Raw genomic sequence first — 20,579 nt, forward strand, 5'->3', positions numbered from 1 at the left:
TAAAATGCAATGAAGAATGGTTATATGCTCCATAGGTGTGAATGTGCATAGTAATGTTCCAGATTTGATTTAACACTTCAGTTTTAAACTGCTCTTTTTCTCAGTCAAATGGCAAATATGCCCAGACCAACAATTTCAGAAGGCAGACAGTTCTATCCAGGTTCTCAATTTTCTCCATTTTTTTTTCTTTTCTTTTATACTTTGGATATACCATCTAGTTTCCCTCATTTGTTTCTCTTCAGCCAACAAAACTCTCAGCTGCCAGGGTAGGAAAGGATTCTTTCTATTTTAATATAATTTTTATTTGTAAATACATATTTAATTCGTATTTATATTTATACAGTCTCTACAGAAGTAGTTCATGCATTGCAAGGTACACAGAAATCTTTGTGCTCACAGATCCAAAGACAAGTAAGCTATCAGTTAACAGTAGAGTTATAGTGTCTGCCAGCTGTAAAGAGTCACAGTGTCCTGATAACAATATCTGTCAGAAAATAGAATTTCTGTAAGACTTTACTGTGGTGAGATAGAACACCATCAACTTTACACAACTGCAACTACCCAATTAATACCATGACCACTAAATGTTTTTTCCATAAACAGAGAAGTAAGGTGTCTTCCTCTGCAAAGAGGGTATTACAGTAAAGATTGTGCATCCCTGCCCATTAGAGCAATTACCTCCTCAGCCTTCGTCTTCTTAGCATCTTGGAAGAACAGCCACCTTTTCTTGCCATTAGTCTTTGTGACAGGCCCATAGCTGTTAATAATCAGATCAGATCCTCCCTACAACAGAGGAAGATGCAGACATTTATTTTAATAAAGTAAATTTCTAAGATACTTGAAAATATTCTTCTATTCCTATCTGTTGGTTCCATACTGAAAATGAAGACAAATGAAGCCTCACTAGTGAGTGACATTTTTGTGGTCTGGCACCCATCTGCTCAAGACAAGTCAAGAACAGACCCAGTAAATGTGGCAAGCTTTCTGTCCAGACCCAAAGCTGCAATAGTGCAGGCACACAGCAAAATATTCCAGCTACTGCTCTTGCACTTAGAATGTGGCCATTCATAGGCAGTGTCTGTGCCTCTGCTGGGTCCATTTCCATTTCTTGGCTCTCACACATATCCTCAGGGAGCAGCTGCACTCAAGTTTGCAGTGTGAACAGAACAAGTCTGAACTCAGTATGCCTGCATGTGAAAGAAAGGCCACTGTGGTGTTGTCACACTGGACTTCTGGACTGAAGGTTCTGCACATCCCCTGGTACATCCTGTCATCCAGGCTAATTAATAATTTGACTGAGTATGAGTTTATAAACTGCAACATTGTCTTACCAGTAAATATACAGAAAAATAGTACTTCTCTTAACACCTGCTTAGTGCCATGGTTGACTAGACTGTGCACAGGCACTGACTGAGCTAGGTGCTGACAAGGACCCTCACTTATCTCCTGGGAGAGGTGCGCCTCAGCAGAGGCCACCGAGCAGCCTCGAGTCTGTGGGGCCTTTATCCTTTGATGCTGTGCCAGGGCCAAACTCTGCAATCTGCAAAGTACAGTCAAAGACAAGTGTACTCAACCAGATCTCCAGCTGAACTTTCAGATAGGTCTTGAAAATTTGAGCCTGGATTGCCATCTTTGTGCTTGTCCTGTTAATAAAACAGCCTCCTGGAGGTTTGTAGGAAATATATTTTACTTTTGATAAGGACTCTGATGTTACAACAACAAATTCTTACGGAAGATTTCTGACCTGGGAGTTAGTAAAACTCACAGTACCTTAGTATCAATGAAGCTGTTTCCCACTATCATTGGCAATAAGGATTCTTCATTCTCTGCAATTCCTTCAATATTCTTTTCCACATCATTAGGACTGGCTAATGAGATGCTGGTACGTGACAGCTGGTCAGTGCTTTGCTGCACAGGCTTAGGAGCAGATGCTTTCCTACACAATGTTAAGAAGGAACAAAATTGACCCACAGGAATACAATACCAAAAAAAAATAAAAATAAAGGATAAACTTCAAAGCTATTATTAATCAAGTCATCCTGGTATATTCATGGCATTTACATTTTGTTATGTGATACTCCTAACTCACATGGAATTTAAATGTTATTGCTTGTGATAAAAATAACATCTGCTTCCAGTTAATCATACACAGTAGGCTACAAGCTTATGTGCAGGCAGGAATTGTCATGATTAGTAATATTACTTGGAGGAAGTAACCACTAATGACATTAAGACCTTTCTACCATACTACACAGAGACCATCTCCCAATCCATGTTTTTTCCTGCATATAAGCTAAAAAGCCCTTGTTACTGAAAAACATTTTCAGTGAGTTTTTAATTTATTTTTTCAAGTGGCTTAAATTTATTCTGATCCCAAAAGATTGGGCTGAGTCACTGGGCCAGTTTATACCCTCTAGAAGCTGATGACAGACACAGATGGTGGCTTGCACCACTGTACAGAAAGTGCATCGTGGATCTGCTTTAAAATCTGCATCATGGAACTCCTTTATGACAGAGTTCCTCTTGTCCAGCAACAGCCGGGGCATTAAAGCCTTGTAAGGCAGGCTGGAGGGCTCAGCAGGAGGAGCAGATGATGAACAGCAGCATGCTTATCTGACCCAAAATCGGGGTTCAGCTGGAAACATGCCTCATACTGAGCTGTCAAAGCACCAGCACTGACTCACTCTGTGGGTTCTTCCTCCTTTTCCTTGGAGAAGGGGCTCCAGTAGAGTAGGAAGAGCCAACAAAGTGCTTTGTTTCCAACACTGGTAGAAGCAGGTGAAGAGACAGAGTGCTTCAGAGAACTTGGCACTCTTGGAGGAGAAGGCACATCCAAGAGTGAGTACATTGGAAAAGAGCTCAGTCTTCGAGAACAAAAACATACCTGGCTTTACTGCGATAAATTAAGATCAGGATGCAGATAAGGATGCAGGTCAAGGCTATGCAAACCCCAACAACAATGCCAGTCATTGATTTCTGGTCCAGATGGTAATAGTCAGAATAAGCTGTATCAAAAAGGAACATAGAAAGGCTCAGTAAATAAGAAGAGTTAACCCCTGCTCCCTGTCAGGAAATTAATAGGGTTGCAGTTACAACCACAGAGACAAATGCTTCCTTCTAATGAGATTTCCAGGCCTTCTCTGTCATACATTTTAAACTTTTGAAAATAAAACTCATAGACCAGAGGAGTGTCTGGTCAGTGCAGTCCTGGGAGGGGAGGAAGAGGACAGACCCAGTGCTATTGGTATCTCAAGTCAGATAAAGGACTTAAAGGAAATGAAGACTGGCTGCAAAGTTACTGATGTAAAATTCAAACCAGTTATGTATTCTCATTTGCTGGCAAACTTTCCATTTCTGAGCAAGAAAATTTAAGTTGAACTGAGATAAAAATTCTAAAATGGTTTCATTTAGAAGAAGAAAATGCTACATTGTTAGGACTGCCTCACATAAAACAGAATGGTTTACCCAGAAAGTGGCTACAGCTAAAACAACCAGGGATCTTTTCTCCCCAGTACTTGTGACAGAGTAATCCAAACATTGCTACTGACTAGTGGGATCTCCAGAATCCAAGCGTTTCGGTCTCTGGTTAGACTCCGATGTCTCCTTTGGCAGGACAGCAAATTCCACTGCATTTGAGAAGGGTCCTTCTCCCACTTCATTGGAAGCTGCTATTTTAACCAAGTAGATGTTTCCTGCTACAAGGTTTTCCAGCAAAGCCATGGTCATTGCTCCTATGAAAAGATACAACAAACCGTTCCAAAAACTTTGTGAAAAGACTCAGATTTAGACATTGAGACCTTTACTTTTTTCCCAATAGCACCTCTAAATCTTGCTTGAGGATTGTGATTATTTTGATACATTCTACCCTGCATACACAAGCTAGAGAATGAACACTGGGCTTGCCTTCTCATCCCTTGTTTCTTCTCCATTCTATTTTAACATAGAACACTGTGAAGGGCCAGAATAATTCCAAACCAAGATTCAAGTATTGGCTGTGACACAGAGCACACCAACCCTAAATCTGGCAGAGCTGCATTTCAGTGTGACAGCCTTTATGTTGTGATCACATCTGCGAGGAGATGCACCCAGCATTAACCAGACTCAGGCAGAGACACCAGAATATTAAACCTCGCTCATGTAGAACATGTGTGCCTCTCCTCCACCTACTGTACCATGAATGTGAATGAAAATTGACATTACAAAGGAATCCAGGTTCACTTGATCAAATTTCAGGCCTAGTTAAATGAACAGGACAGCTCTGCAAGAGTACCTCATACCATGATTTTATAATAAAATTAAACCCTATTTAGACCTGTGTAGGCTTCCTTGATTACTCTGCATCTAAGCTGTGCTACTAAGAATATTACAGAAAATGTCTTTTTCATATGCTAGGGATTCATTTCCTAAAGTCCCTGAAGGCAGGAAAAAAGATTAAGAACATAAATAGGATTCACTAGCATTGTCCTTAGACAGGCAAAACTCCTATCAAAGTCAATGAGAGCTTTGCCTGCTCAGGGACTGCAAATACTGCTTAGAATTCCAAATAATTTCTAAAATGCCTGTGATTCTTGCAACCATAGAAATATGCTGCTTTTATTTCCCTAACAGTGGCACTAAATTAAAATTAAATTTACTTACAGTTCTAAAAATTAAATAAATTAAAATAAATAAATTAAAATTAAATTTAGTTGCAGCCCTAAATCTATCTCTTCATTTTCATATATTCCATTTAGTTTCTCAGACTTACATCAAAATTTTAACTTTTTAAGTCAGTTTAAGAAGCCAAAATTTATAATATCATGGGAACCTATAAAATATAAGGTTATTTTGTTGACTGAAAAGATTATATATTTGGCAAAAAGGAAGCTACTTCAAAAGCTATTTCAGTTCTTCCATAAAAAAACCCAAACAAACAAACAAAAAAAAAACATTGGCTGAAAGCATTTGAAGTAAAATGTGAGGTATCTGTAACCAAAGGAGCTGTAATATTTAGCACCAGCAAGGGTGAAAGGTCACATTTTGCCATCACAGGCTCCTTGCCACAGGCTCCTTTCCAATCTGCTGCATTGCTAAAGCAAGTGAGCACTTGGGGGTGATTTACTGCACACCAAGTGTGCAAGGGCTGTAACTTCTGATCCACTTGAAGAGAACTAGGGAAGAAGGAGGAGGTGGCTGCAAGACAACTCACATCATGAATCAGCACCAAAATGCAGTTATATTTTCTGGTTTTGCCAGGCCTAAGCTCAGTCAAATTAAGGGGTGGATTGGGAGAAAATTTCCTCCAGAAACTGAAGCCCATGCTTTTATAGGTTGCAGGGTTGGTTTGTGGTTGTTTGGTTTGGTGGTTTTTTTAATATTTTTTTTTTTATTTGAGGGGATTTCTCTGGACATATGAGAGTGGAATGGAGTTGAGATTTCACAAATCTTTTGCAGAACAAGCTTGGCATTGAGGCAAAACAATGTTATTTATTTCATAGGGTTAACTGCTCTAATCAGAATAAATGCATTAAAGAACACAAACCCTGCTTCTATCTCAAATTAACTATGAAAGCACTGTCACAGGACTGGTATTTGCCCAATTTTATCTCTACATACTAATTTCCTTTCAGACTTTTCCATCTATACTTTAACTAAGACCATGACAGATTGTCCTAGTGTGTCAAGATGCCTGAATTCCACGCCATGCCTCAAACCCTAATATATCTGTCAAAATGCAAAATTTGTGGCTCTAGCATCGATGGGCACAGTAATACACTGAGATTTATAGCTCTCCATTTGCTCATTCCCTCCAACACTTTCAGTATGGGAACACATGAAAATGTTTACTGTTATTGCCATCCTGTCATCTGAAATCTCTGGTGAAATACTATCAGAGATGCTGTTCAGTTTCACAGGCATGGCTGAGCTGAAGGATGTGTCTGAAAGCAATTCAGCCACTTTGCTGCATGCAGCAAATACAGTGTATCATCAACAGAACGACAAGATTTAGTCTTCAAACACAAGCTCTCTGTGAATTTAAATCTGATGGCTTTTTCATTCAGTAAAAATAAACAGTAAATTTGTCCTTAAACAATATCACTGTTTTCCAACAATACAGTTGGACAACTTTATTTAAATTACTGTTTCAGTGAAAAATTTTAATAGTGAAAACCCATGGGCTCAATCTTCCCCTGTAGTTAGACCTGATCGATATTTCAGAGACTAGTTATTTTTTACAGATGTAGCTTAATAGTAATTTTCCTGTTACTCTTCACAGCTGTCCACTCTCTTTGAGGCCAGCCTGACAAAACACCATTGTGCTGCAGCAAAGTGGCACTGCCACCTTTCAGAGAGGCTGTTGGTCCTTTGTCCTCTCTTCAGGAGCAGCACGAAGAACAACAGCTCTGAACTAGAACAGATCACTCTCCATGATGGTGAAATGAAATCTCCTCTGTGAGAGCATTCTCATTAACTTTTTAGAATTCTCCACAGAAAATTTATAGCCTCACTCTCTGCTGACAACTAAGCTTCCAGCCAGGTAACAAAACAACAACAAAACAGTAACTCTTCCAGGGCAATCCTCTTAAATAGGCTACTCAAGAACATGACTTAACTCTGTAACACTGAGCTTTCCTCTTTCCTCTCTTGTTTAAGACATTATTAGAACATTATCTGTTCTCAGCTACCTCTGTCTATTTCGACTATCAATGGAACAATAAATGCCTTTTATTTTTTTCTGGCTACAGTAGAAATCTGTTCTTGATTCAGCTCTTCAAATCCCAGTATTATTCAGAAAAGTGCCTACAAAAATTTATACTATCTCTACATTTAATCACAGAGATGTGACTGCAGTTCATGTCAGCATACCCAAGGTACTATGAGATTAGCTGGGGCTCAGCAATAGAATAGAGCCAGAGTTAAATTGAATTTGCAGAGTGATTGACTGGGAGTAGGAGAAAGTTCATTAAGCAAACTGAGCTAACTGGATTGACAGTGATCGACAGAAACGTATAAACCCACACAGCCACATTTAAACATTCATTTCTGGAGAGCAAGGCATCTCAGAGACTTGAGATTTGAAAGAGTGCATTTACAAAATGAAACCGTCACAATCATCGTTGCAATGGAACTAAGATGGATGTAATTGGATTTACAAGATATTTTGGTTTACAAGCATACACTGAGCTTCAAAGCAGCACAGAGAGCCCCTTCTCCCATCACTTTCTGAATATGAACTTGTTTTTTCATACATCCTCCCATGGCAATAATTCTAAACTAATTGGAACTTTCATGTGAACATTTATATGGATTTATTTCATAATTCATTGTTGTAGTGTAGTCCAAGGTTGCTGAAAATAACAAAACATCTTATAAGTAGCATCACTGTTTGTCCAGTTCATAGGTTTGTGATTTTAGTTTACCTTCTCTGTGCAACACTTGCCATTCCCCAGCAATCCAAGACTTCCTGGATGCATAGAGGATGGTGTACCGTGTAACAACTGTTTCAGGACCATCAGGTGGCTTCCAGGAAACCAGAGCAGTATTATCCTCTATCAAAGTCACCTTCACTCCTACTGGAGGGCCAGATGGTGCTGTGAGAACAGTAACACAATGCTATTAGGCTAACCCAATTTACATGCAATTAAATTGCTCAGAAAGGAACTGATGTGCAGACCTAATGGCCACTGCTACATCCCAGAAACCACACTGAAACAAACACATACTGCTCCTCAGAGACACTCTCCTGTTAACTCTGAGCTGGTCAATAGCTTAGACTCTGTAAAAGCAAGTTTCCTATTTTTCCCTCAACTCCAGAAAGGAACAGTTACTGACAACCCCCCACTTCATTATCCTGTGAACAAGTACCTCCCAAACATTGCTTTGGTGAGAACATGAAACTGCAGGTGTGGATTTTCCCCTATCAAGCTGACAGTAAATCAAACCAGCATCTAAGCCAGTAGATGTGTAATATTCTTAGTTTCCAAAACTTCTGGGGCTTAAAATATGTTTTCATAAGTGCCTATGAATCAGCCATGCCTCTTCAATACATAAATACATATTTTAAAGTTTTTATTCAAGTTATTTCTACTCAGTGGCTGCTACTAGTGAAAGCATCACACTTTATACAAAAAATAAATGCTGATTTAGGGTGGATTTTGAAAAATAATTTCACAGTTCCAAAACAGGGATTTGCCTGCTAGCATTTTTCTATCTCTCACCAAGAAGAGCACTATCTGTGTCTCAGAGGAAAGGATTTCCCTCTCCTACACACAGCTTAAAATTAATAAGCACTTTTTCAGGCCATTTGGTTTACAGAACACTCTTTTTAGAACCACAGGATCCCTCTCCTGGTTCCTTACCTTCGGGGAGGGTAGTGTGGTACACTACAGGACTCCAAGGACTGGAGAGCTGGTCCACATGCAATCGAACTGCAAATTCATACATGGTTTTTGGCTCAAGACCTTGAACTAACATGTGAGTCTCTGACCTGGACAGATGAAGGAATAAAATACATTAAACAGCAGCAGTTGACTTGAAGATCCTCAAATCAGATGTCTCAGTCACATGAGTAGATTTCCACTCTCAGTTCAACGCAGGACAAACCAGTCCAAGTCCAGACACATGGCACATTTGTGCTGCCTACCTGGAAATGTAATTCTACCATCCCTGGAGCTCTCAGGAGCATTTTATGTCTGCTGTCAATTGATGTGAACTCAAGTTTTTATAAATGTTGTTTGAACAGCTGATGCACAAACAATATTATTGGCTGGATCACCAGCAGGTATCCCAAACTCAGCTCTTTCCACACTTGTCCATAGGACACTGTGCTTCAAGCTGGAGTAATAAACTGCAACCAGAATCACAGCTGACAAGGCACCTGGCATTGGCTCTTGGATCTGCTTCCCAGTTCCCACACAGAGGCTACATGGGCAACATCCCCTTCCACTTATGGCCTCCACACCTCATGTTTAGGGGATGAACATGAATGCTCCTTACTCATCTGGTAGCAATATTTAGTAATTTATAACTGCAGAATTGATTCTATTAATTATAATACTGCAGTTTACAATTTGATCACAAAGTCAATTGTAGACATTTCACTTTACTTTGATTCTGGGACAGAGGGAAATCTTTCATATATGCCAGGGTTAATACTGGATGATAATACCCCACTCAAGATTAAATCTCAATTTAAAATGGTCTTACTCTACAGATATGGCTTTATTAAATCTCATTTAGTGTTTTCATCTTCTGTACTGCAGGGGCAGTAACCAGTACTTGCAATAGCCTCATCCTATCACAAAAAGCAGCACTCATTGCTATGCTCCACATTGCACACTGAGAACTTTACATGGTGATTATACTGTGTCTAATCGTTAAGCCGGGAGTTATACAGCAGCAGATGTGTTCTTGGAAGAGAAAACCACGAATATAAGGATAGAAACTATTTATCCTTTAAGACAGCGTTTTTCTTATTTAGAGGCTTGAGTAAACTGAAGTTTTGAGGGAGCTGCACACATGGATTCCCTCACCAGCTCCACAGCCCCCAGCATGGAGCAAAGTGCTCTGCTCCCACACCAGCTGGGCAGAGGCTGAGCAGCAGCCCAGGGCAGGCTCCCTTCCCTGTTCAGCCATTCTGTGCCTCTCACATTGATTCTCTGCAAAGCAAGCAATCCTACTTGGCTTTCCCCTGGCAGGGTGCCACACACTTAGGAATGTGGCATTCCCACAATGAAATCCCCAACCCCTCAAAAATTCTCATTTTCAGTCTTAAAATCAGACACTAGACTCAGTCCCATCTTTGACCATACTACCTGTAAAATAGGTATTGTCTTTTGTATAGTTGAAAAAGAGCTTAAAATTAAAATCAACTGAGACAGCTAAAAAGACATTACAAAAATCAAGAGCTCACTCAATGATCCAGAACAAAGATCACTGGAAGAGAATGAAGATGTTCTATGAATATATCTTAAGAAACCTAAAAAACTTTTAGGAGCCAATGGGCAAAACACAGTCCTCTGAGGGAAATAACAATTGTTGCTAGTAAAGAAAATTAAAAGAGAGCAGGAAGAGTAGAAACTGAGTGGGAAGGATCTGGAACTGGCAATCCAAGATCCCCCAGCAGCGCTGCACTCACGTTTGGAGGTAGAGCACCAGGGAAGCGTTCTGCAGCCCCACGGGGTTGCAGCGCACTGTGTAGTTGATGAGCTGAGCAGAGGTGAAGGCAGGCTTTCCCCAGTGAAGGTAGATGGAGGATGAGGTGTTAGCCTTGGCATAGAGGTGGTGAGGAGGTGGTGGGGGTGGCACCATGCGATCTCGGACAGCTGTTTAAAACAAAACAGGAGCAGGAATTATTTACTGCATTGTATACAGATACCAGTTATATGAAAAGGTCTGAGCCCACAGTTTAGATACAAATCTGCCCTAAGCCAGCACTAGCTGGTGTTCACACCCAGGAAACTGGTTAAACTATTAGTGATCCCTCCTAGCCCAACACATGTCCCATGTTATTTCTGCAATCCCACTTATTTATTCAAAAATAAAGTCAAAACAATCAGAAAAGACAAGAAAAAGAGATAAATTTCTCACAAGACAGAGAATACATCATGTTAGATGATGCAGATAGTTCAGCAAGGGAGGGAAATGTGCTTGGGCTGTCTTGTTTCTTCAACTGCACCTCATGAACACAGGACACTGTCTCAATTGCAGGATGACTAAGGCAGTATTTGTCACTATATATCTTCCTTGTTCTCTGTTTTACACTGGATTTATTGATTATTTAGAAGTTAAAAATACAGAGCTGCTGGGACCCTGAAACGCCTCAACTTTCAATCAATTCTTCATGCATCTACAACACTTACAGACACATCCTGGAGTGCTGACTGTTTGGTCAGCCTGATAACCTTCTTCCATATTGTTATATGCCAGCAGCCTTACATGATACTTTCTTCTAGGATCTGCAGAAAGAGTAAAGGAATAATTAAGCTCAAGAAAAAAAAAAAAAAATTGAAAGAAAAGGACATTTGAACTTCCACAGATAGTGAGACAAATTGATGCTCCTGAAAGTTTGTTTCAAAACTTGTTTGCTACAAGCAGTAGACTGATGGACAGGCTGGATGCCTGGAAGCCTGTCTTTTCTCCAGCCCTGAGAATTCCTCCAATTCTTTGCCCAGAAACAGTCAGTTACCTCCCAATCTCACTTAAATAACCTAAAGCAAATATTTGTAACAGAATCAATGGGAATAGGACAAATACCACATTTCTATCTGTAACAAAGCCACGCCTTCACAGCTGCAGAGCTAGATTTAATAGTACAAGTCAGCATATTGGAAGTGTTTTCAGACCTATAATAAAGATTTGTTAAAACAAAGAGCGGGAGGTCCACAGAGCCCACTGTTTGTTTCTGGATACACAAGCTGCATGGAATCAGGACAGTCAAAGCAATGGCAAGACAGCACCCAGCAAAGAAATGGGAAATGTTTGGGTTCCAGGCTTTGAAGGAGATAAACTGTGAAACAACTGGGATTGTTAATAATGCTTTGGCAAGGAAATTCTGCCTCCATATGTTTTCTTAAAAGCTGCCTCTGGCACTCCTAGAGGGCCACCATTCCAGGCTGGAAGGATCTCCCCATGCCCTTTCTCTGCCCACACCTTTGGGTGGCCACATCTCGGTTTGCTGCTTCTGTGTTCTGCTGGCCTCAGTCCAAGTGAAATATTGCTACAGAGAAATGAGTTAGGAAGGGGCCTGGAGCTCTCTTAAGTGATGATGGCGTGGGGCACCCACAGGACAGGCACCAGTGAGCTGCAGGGTGGCAGAGTTTGCTACCAATTCATAGGAGCTAAACTTCACCCCAGTACTGATGCAGGTACTGGGATATTCTCCTCTTCTAATAACACAAAACTATTTCTTTTAATTAAGATTTTCGGAAGGTTCAGATGTTATATAACTGTGCTGATCTTGTTCATGTCCTTTTTCCCTACCCTAAGATACTGTAATATTATCAAAATAAGCTCTTCTCTTTCTCCTTTTAGCTGAGATTTGATGTGGCCTCTCATGCAATAAACAGGAACACGAAGTCCTGACATTTCTCGACCAGGAATAGGAATGTTGTTTCCATCAGATCGTTGGCTCCCTCTGCAGTCACAGAACCAGCAACACCATCTGAACAAAATGATTGGATGTTTCTGTAGAGATGGCAGGGTAATTTCCTAATAATGCCCTTTATAAAATCTTAGTATTTATTTTGAAATAGACACTCTTTTTGTGCTGTAGTTACCCATATCAGCTGTAAATGAGATATCACTGGGTAAAGTTAACATCTCTATGTATTTTATGTTTATCTTTGGAAGGTTATTTTACCAAAATCAAAAGGGCTCCTATATTTGGATTATTATATTTGAAGTACTTCTTTGATGCGATTAACCTTAATGGTAGAATAGGCAAGATGAGGCCATTCCCATTTTTTGAAGACTTTAACATTACAAACAGACAATGTAAATAACAAAATGTAGAAGGGAAATAAAACAACAACCCATTTTTTTTTTTAAACTAGAGTAAAATTCTCATTTGCTTCAAAGGTTTTTTTTACTCTACAATAGCACTTTTACCACAGATGACATCAGTGCAACAAATTACAAATCAGAAAAAAAAAGAGATGGTTACAAACACACAGAATAATCTTAAGCATGTGATAAAAGAATATATGGAATTCTAATATTGGAAATTCAGAAAAAGAGTAAGATGTCATCCATAAAAAATTGAAATATTTTTAAAAAATTGTAAAAATGCAAGGTGAATTTAAGAACACAGTCCAAAAAAGGATATCCAAAAGGATATATGGTAAAAATCTTTCAAAAGTCCCAAGTGATTTGAATACACCAAAATCAAGTCACAGTGCTTGTTGAGGAATATTAGAGGATGCATCTCAGAAAAGCAGGAGCAAACACCTCCCCAGGCCTCTTAACCCGCGGTAGGAATGCACACGTTAGTGCGCAACCCCAGTATTCAAAAACAAAACCAAAATTTAAGGCAGAGGTCACCAGGACACCTTGAACAGCTCGCTAGGAGCACGCTTTGGAGGTTTTTATTAAAGAGGTGCCCTGTCCCAGCCATTCCCAGCAGAGGCTGGAGCTGAGCAGCCCCCGAGCCGCCCGGCCCCATTTCCGCAGGACACAGCACGACAGGCACGGCCATCCATCATCCTGCCGAGCACCTTCAAAAACCCCCTGCCCTTTGAAATGCTCACCCAGAACTGATCATCTTCACTGTGAAATGAGGGATAGCTGAGCTCCAGTGTCCTGCTGAGCTGAATGAGGAGCCTGTGAGGTCTGTTTATCCTCACCGCATTTTTTTTTTTAAACTGAATTCCTCATTAACACTTGATTGAGGAGAAAAGGAAGAATAATGGGATGTGGAAGAAAGGCAAAAGAATCTAACTCCCACAAAAAATTTCAAATGTCTTTAAGAAAAATATGTTTTTAAAATCTTACTTTAAGTATCCTTAACACTTTACAGGTAGAAGCAGCACAATGTTGAATGCTATTCTTCCTACTCCTGTATGACACAAGAAGTTTCAAGCAGAATTATCTTTATATAGAAGAACCTTATAAAATGTAGTCTCCCAGGTAGTCACTAGCATCTGAGAAACAAGGTTATTTCCACTTCATGTCATGGTTTAATTGGTAGCAGGACCAGTTCAAGCCAAAAGCGATGCCAGAATTTTTAAGCTGTCACAAATTAGGGCATCTATGGTTAAACCCATCTGCCGGTTTCTATAATTGAAATAGCAACTGAGGAGGAAGGAATATGTTATGTGCTGGCCTAGGAAAGCCTAATGCTACAGTCATCTAAAAAGGAGACTAGAAAAGCATTAAAGACAGTGTACTGAGCAGCAATAGAAATTGATGTGAAACTTGCTTTACAGAGTACACACCCAACATAAGGAATGACCAGCTCAAAACATTGCCAAGATGCAGATCCATGTTGATGATTTTTTCACCATGCCCCAAACACGGTAACCAAAGCTCTGCCAAAGACCCACCTCAGTTCCAACAGTTATTTGCTCACTATTTGTTTTATGTGGTAGTGGAAAATATTTTTTGTCTGAAGTAGCCTTTGTTTAGAATATTTTTTACAATTTTACATTTCATTTATGGGCTGATGATATGATTTAGTCCTCAGAGGCAATCCCAACGCACACCTGGCACAAACACTTTCATCACACAGTTCATCAGCTGGATCAACCACTCAAAGCCAGACATATCCATAGAGAGAAAACAAACTTCAGGAGCTTTATCTTTAACCAGCACGGGTATCTGGAGTGGTTTACACATAAATCACACAAATCATTGATAAAAGACTGGGGAGAGCACAGCCACCTGGGGACTGGCAGTCTCAAATCCAGTGTGTACATCCATGCACAGGAGGCTTGGAGGGAACAGTCATGCTCACAACAGACCCAGGAGTAACACATTTCTCCACAGAAAATCACTGCTCTTCAGAAACAAAGCAGTGATTTACTCAGCCTGCTTAACATAAATTCAGCTTGAGTAAAAAAACACATGTCAAGATTTCTTCTCTGCATTTTCAAAACTCCTTTGAATAACTGGTAACACTGAATTGTTTCAATTAATTCTCTGGCAATTGCCAGCATTTGTGTAGAGGCTGAAGGCTTGTTCCCAGTCCTAAGGTGAACAGGAACAATTCTGTAGCCTATTTACCAACTGCAGAATTTTTTTAAGTTAATTTGTTTCTTTAAATATCATTTTCGGGGGTTTATGCTGTTGGCATTAGATTATTTTAAAATTGTCACAGCACCTACAGGTCTTTAATGGGCATTTTTACTGTTATTACTTAAATCAGCTGGTAGAAAGGACAAAAAATCTACACTGTTTTTACAAATTAGGGGAGTGGCAGTGATGCTGAGAGTAACACACTAAAGCTGATTCATAAATTTTATTACAAGAGTGCCTCTGGAACACACAGAGATTGTCTTAAAAGACATCACAGAGCGGACGTGATAAACTGGAGTAGCTTCACACAGTTCAAGGGCTCTGCTGCACACACCCTTTTTGTGCAAGCAAAACCTATCAGCATCAAGAACACATGAATAACAGTTCCATCAGAGGCACAAATGTTGCTGCTGGTAACAATATTCCTATAAAATAAGAGTAGGGAAAAGTATCTTATGTCTTCTGTTTATGCCTTATTTTGATTAACTTCAAATATCAAAATAGATACTGCCCCAAAAATCACTGGTTTGTAATTTATGTCGGATCAGCCTCATCTTCTTATGGAAGTTTTTGTAGGTAGGTCACTGCCCCCTGGTGATATTCCTCTGGAATATCATATCCTGTCATTCACTCTCCCAGAACAATTTGCAGTGAGTCCTGCAGATCCAACCAAAAAGGTCTTTCAGCAGAGAGACACATGGGGGAGCCTTGTCTTCATTTTGTGTCTGTGAATGGGTTCTAAAAAAAAAGAACTATAATTTAAAACATGGATTGTAGCTTGGAAAAACATAATACATTATAATAGCTGAATTTCAGTAAGAATTCAGATGATAATGGTTTATTGGTGCATTTTGCTGTTTTACTACATCCCTGAGATATAATCTTCGAGATTATATTTAGCTTTGTCAGAAAGCAGACACAAAGGTCACAGCAGATACAGATTCTTCAAGAAAATACTACAGTGCACCCAGATCTTCCAGCTCATTTCATTTCCCAGCATGGAGGGAGAACCACAGCTGCTCATCTGCGTGGATGTGCAAAACAGAGAAACTGCAAAAATATCACAAAGAATTTAGATTTGAATTATTAGCAGTTCTGTTGCTCTACACTTCATCAGAACATCTACATTTTATTGCACCAGCTTGAAATTATTCTGTATTCTTTACTCCTGCCATCAGCCTTGCTTTTATGTAAATCTTCCATTTCTCTTTCAGGAAGGAAAAACTTGTAACTACAAAACAGCTGTCAGTCAGAAATATTCATATTCAGATACTCCCATTTCCTTTTCCAACACTTAAGATTTTAGTACGCTCAAAGCATGTCTGTTTATTGGTTAAACACGGATGAAGCATTCAGAGCCTAGTTTTGAAAGCCTGGGATAATATAAACGGTCTAGTAAATATGTACACAGTGGTAGGCAGAAGCAACTCGAGGTTCTGTGCTTTGAAGCCATTCCCAAGTGCTAAAGGTGGCAGGGGGAGAGGAGGGCTCATTCCATCTGGTAGGGTTATACCTGACGGCAGCCAGGCGGTGTCCTCATGCACTTCCAATGGACACAGCTGGAAAAACGGGAGGCATCAAAGATTCAATGCCTGTATTTGCAGTTAAACAACTGAAAACAGAAACAAACGTGCTTCTAATCACTTTGCAGCTGGTGAAGCACTTTATAATGCAGTTACCTCATTCTTAAATTACCAAGATTGCACAGACTAGGCTTTTAGAAAAAGTTACTAAGAAAATAAAGTAATTCCACATTCACATTAACAAAAATTCCACTTTCAATATTGTATTGCATTATTAAAACTCTCTAAGACTAAAGAGCATGACACTAACAATACAGCCAATGAAAAATCCTAATCAATGTATAATTCCATCCTCCCTTCTCAAAAGAATACAGAGAAATACAAATGTCCTGATTGTGTATAAACACTATCTTCAAATCAGTTTATCCCATTCAGATTTTGATTATTTGTCTACATACAATTCTTCTGTTCTAGGTAAATTTACATTAAAGATAAGTATAAAACCTGTAACAGTGAGTTTTATATATTGTACACGAGACACACTGCGGGTAACTGCTCATTCAGCTGAAGCTTATAGTGAATACAAAATCAGGAGTCCTAAACCAAAAGTGTTAAAAAGTGTTTGCAGATATCTAACACAGCCAGAATTTTGGATTTCTGGCAAATGCTTCAGAGAAAGCATCTGTTTACAGGCTACTTAGCCAAGGTTACAAGAGAGTGTAATATTGCAACCCCTAAAAGCCCTGTCATTGTTTCTTTCAGCTGCTGCATGTTTGTGAAGCTCTGAAGGCCTTGAAAGGAGCCAGAGCAGAGCCAACAGGTCAGGGCTAGATAAAATTAAGAAAGAATCCGAGGTCAGACCATGAAAGAACTTCTTTTTTTTTCCACCCCTCCAGAACAGTGAGTCCACCTCCAGCAGCCTTTCATTCAGTCCTGATAAGAAGAGACAGCACCCCACAATCTAGATTTCAGATATTCTAAGTCCTCTTTGGGGGGAGGAAAAGATAGGGAAGATGAAAGAAAAGGGACATTTTACTATCATTTACTGTTGGAACACAATTCTGTTCCTGTTTTGAACATCCCTGTTCTCAGCAATTTAAAAGGAAAATGTTGATAGAAATTAAACTACTGGAGACTTTGCTCTTGTTTCTAAAAGAATTGGTACAGCACTAAATTTCTAAAGAAAAAAAATATAAAGTTTGGTGTCTTGATGTTTTGAGCCAAGTTCAGTGACTAAAAACCTAGAAATAACTTCCTAAGCTACAGCCAGTATGGCAAATATAACAGATGGGGAAGGAGATAAGAAAAATATTTCAACTTTATTCTAGCTTGCATAAAAAATTTAAAATAATACTTTTTTCCTTTCAGTTAAAAGTATCAAACCCACAGTAGGCTGAAAAAATAGTTGTTCTAAGGAGGAAACTTCTGTGCCCAAATGTCCATTTTTAATTTAATCTTTTGTGCTGCTGGATTTTTTGTGTAACCTACAGGCCCATTGTTGGGTAGTGGTCTGGCTGGAGAGCTCATTGGTCTGGTTTGCCAGGGTGACTGTGCTGCCCCCAAGCCCATCCCTTCAACACAATAAACTCCAGATAATTATTCAGAGAAGAGGCCAGCAGCATGGGCTGCTCTGACATCGGGTCACGGCCTTTGACACCGAATCTGGGGCTCGCCAAAGTCTGCTCCAAGCAACAGAGGTCCAGGGGAATTATTAAGGGGGAAGGGTGGGAAAGGAAGAGCATTGAGAAATACTATCCTTAAAAATGTACTTTTGAAGCAAAGTAATGTAAATACAGCAGAAACTTATTAGGAAAATAAGCAAATACATTTCAAATGTATCAGAGGAAAAGGACAGAGAGAAGTGCATCAAACAGAAACAAAGTTGGCAGGCAGGAGGATGATACAGGTCTGTTCCTCTGTAAAGCAGGTATTCCCTCTCAGATTTTAAGTACTGGATTTTATTTCACTTTTCTAAAAATGCCCTTTTACCTTATTTATACACATCGTTAAAAAATTAGACACATGTAAGCAACCCTATTGTATTATAGTTTTTAAAAACTTGTTGAAGCTCTGTATATGCAATTTCTAAGCATTAGTACTACCTTCAAATAATATTTAATTTTTAAATGAGTTGGAATTGCAATTGGTTGCACAATTGAATTGATCAAATTTTAAATAACAACCTTTTAATATCATATTAAAATCATTTGAGTAGTTACAAGTCATCAATATTTTATGTCTCATGACTTCTTTTTCAGTTTAAAGGTAACTTCAAACATTTAGACGGAACAAAGACTGTCTGTGATACTCATGTTTTCCTCTGCAAACCAAATAACTGAAGTAGAAGCTAAGCAATTTGTTCTTTGTACAACATAGTAAAAGTTTATTTTGGTAGAAACTGGAACATATGACATATGTGAATTGATCCAGCTAAACAGTCTGGCTTTCCACGGCTTTGGATGGCTCTTGCTTATTTGTCTAAATCTGAAAAGGGTCTGTATCCCTTTTGTAGCTTTGTGCTGTCCCCTCCGAGGGCCCCAGGACAAACAACACCTCACACCCCCTTGCAGTAAAAACATCACTTCTCCCACTGCCCACCATCAGCAATAGCAGCTTCATACAAAAACTGCTGGGGGAGGGCTGGCAGGGCAGGATGAATTCCCAGCACACAGCATTTCGGCCTTTTGGAGCCCACGGAAATAAGAACTACCTAAAGAATTATCTATTTTAAAGTAAATGAAGCAAATCGCAAGGATTTTAATTCTCAGTTTCCTCACGGGTGTTGGACATTCCCACCACGCCTGTAAGGTCTGCCATCGGTCCCTGTGTTTCTCCTGCATTTCAGAGAACTCTTAAATTGCACAAGCAAAAAGCTCTCTTCCAATATTATTCTAACAACGCTCTCTAAACCAGCAGGCACCCTTATGTTAACTAGCCTGGCTCACCGTTTTCAAAGTGAGCCCTCAAAAGCTAACTTGAAAGCAATACCAGAGGCCTGGACAAACACCTAATTTTGATCTTTTGTGCTCGTCTTTTCTTCTGAGAGACCTTTTCTTTTGTTGCTGCCCAGTGGAAAGCACATAGCTCATTGGTCCTGCTTTGAAAGATGAGAGCGCTGCCCCTCAGCCCACCCCTCCAAGCACAATCACTTTAATGGAATTATGTAGAGAGGCCATCTCTGGAAGAAGAAAGGGAGGGCGAGGGGGGAGGGAGAGAGTGTCCTAAGGAGCCAGCAGAGCTGTAATTACCCCAGTTACCAACACACACATGTCCGCTGAGAATTCACGCAGTGATCCAAACAGGATGTGCCACCCCACACAACAGGTTCCCTTTCAGACAGCAGCGAGCCATGCACAAGTGACAGAACACGGTCAGTGAATCAAACATTAGAGGACGCTCAGGAAAAGGGGAAAGAAACAATCCACACACAAATGCTGCTACAAACACACCTGGAAACAGGAGCATGCTATAAAAGGTCTCTTCTGTAAGATGCAAAAAGCTGAAAAGACGATCTCCCCAGTGGAGACAAACATTTCAGGGTTGCAGGTAGGAAGAAAGTTTAGACAATTTGCCTGGCCTTCATGCTAAGAGGAATGCTTCCAGAAGATACACCTAAACACAATGCTATAAGCCTTTACCACATCTGGTTTAACATTTGTTTAGGTACCAAGCTCTATCATATGCATGCACTGACTGCCTGACACCCAGCATCACCTTACAAACAACACATTTGCACACAATGACAAAGGCAATCTGTTCACTGCACCCCAACTTTCCCCTGGAGCTATGATATAAATTTTCTTTCAGAACCAACATTTTCTGCTGGTCTGTCATGGACTCCCTGTGCCATTTTGACCCTTTTGTGCACCAAAATGAAAACACTATCTATCATTACTTGCGCCACAGTGACTTTGTAGGAGGTGCACGGTTTCATTGCAAAAACATCTGTGGTCTGCTGACTCAGATCTCAAGCTTTAAGATCTGTGCTGCTGCAAGCATGACTGCAAGATGCAAAAGTTTCAGGCAGGGCAACTAAAATTCAGTCTGGCTCTTTCCTCCTTCAGAGGGTAACAAGGAGCTGCAATAAAACACGTTCGACTTGTTAGGTGTCAAACAATTCAATCGTGACATGAAAACAAACAAAATACATGTGAGGGGAAACCACCACTGTATTTTTCTTCAGGCAAATATTGGCTGCATGGGCTCTATCCAGCTGCCTCTATAATTAGGGCCCAAACTTGAGCGGGATGTTGTTATTGCAGGTGCCACGGGCCCTGCTCTGCTCACACAGGGCTCCCTCTCTGCTGGGACACCAGGCAGCCAAGGGGCACTGCAGGACAGACA

General features: G+C 40.0%; 1 protein-coding gene across 1 annotated transcript in view; it reads right to left on the reverse strand.

Moving 5' to 3' along the window:
* Positions 1 to 20,579, reverse strand: part of PRTG (protogenin) — a 76,642-nt gene that overhangs the window by 778 nt on the left and 55,285 nt on the right. Inside the window, exons 12-19 of the mRNA XM_005521754.2 lie at positions 10,842 to 10,937; positions 10,118 to 10,304; positions 8,340 to 8,467; positions 7,401 to 7,571; positions 3,549 to 3,731; positions 2,885 to 3,005; positions 1,771 to 1,936; positions 679 to 783 (exon numbers count right to left, since the gene is read on the reverse strand). Of these exons, the coding sequence (XP_005521811.2) occupies positions 679 to 783; positions 1,771 to 1,936; positions 2,885 to 3,005; positions 3,549 to 3,731; positions 7,401 to 7,571; positions 8,340 to 8,467; positions 10,118 to 10,304; positions 10,842 to 10,937 (1,157 nt within the window). The remainder of the gene's footprint in view (positions 1 to 678; positions 784 to 1,770; positions 1,937 to 2,884; positions 3,006 to 3,548; positions 3,732 to 7,400; positions 7,572 to 8,339; positions 8,468 to 10,117; positions 10,305 to 10,841; positions 10,938 to 20,579) is intronic.

This window comes from Pseudopodoces humilis, chromosome 16, assembly GCF_049639895.1.
Source record: "Pseudopodoces humilis isolate 2021_Gansu_Grassland_sample_001 chromosome 16, ASM4963989v1, whole genome shotgun sequence".
In the NCBI taxonomy this organism is placed as follows: Eukaryota; Metazoa; Chordata; class Aves; order Passeriformes; family Paridae; genus Pseudopodoces; species Pseudopodoces humilis.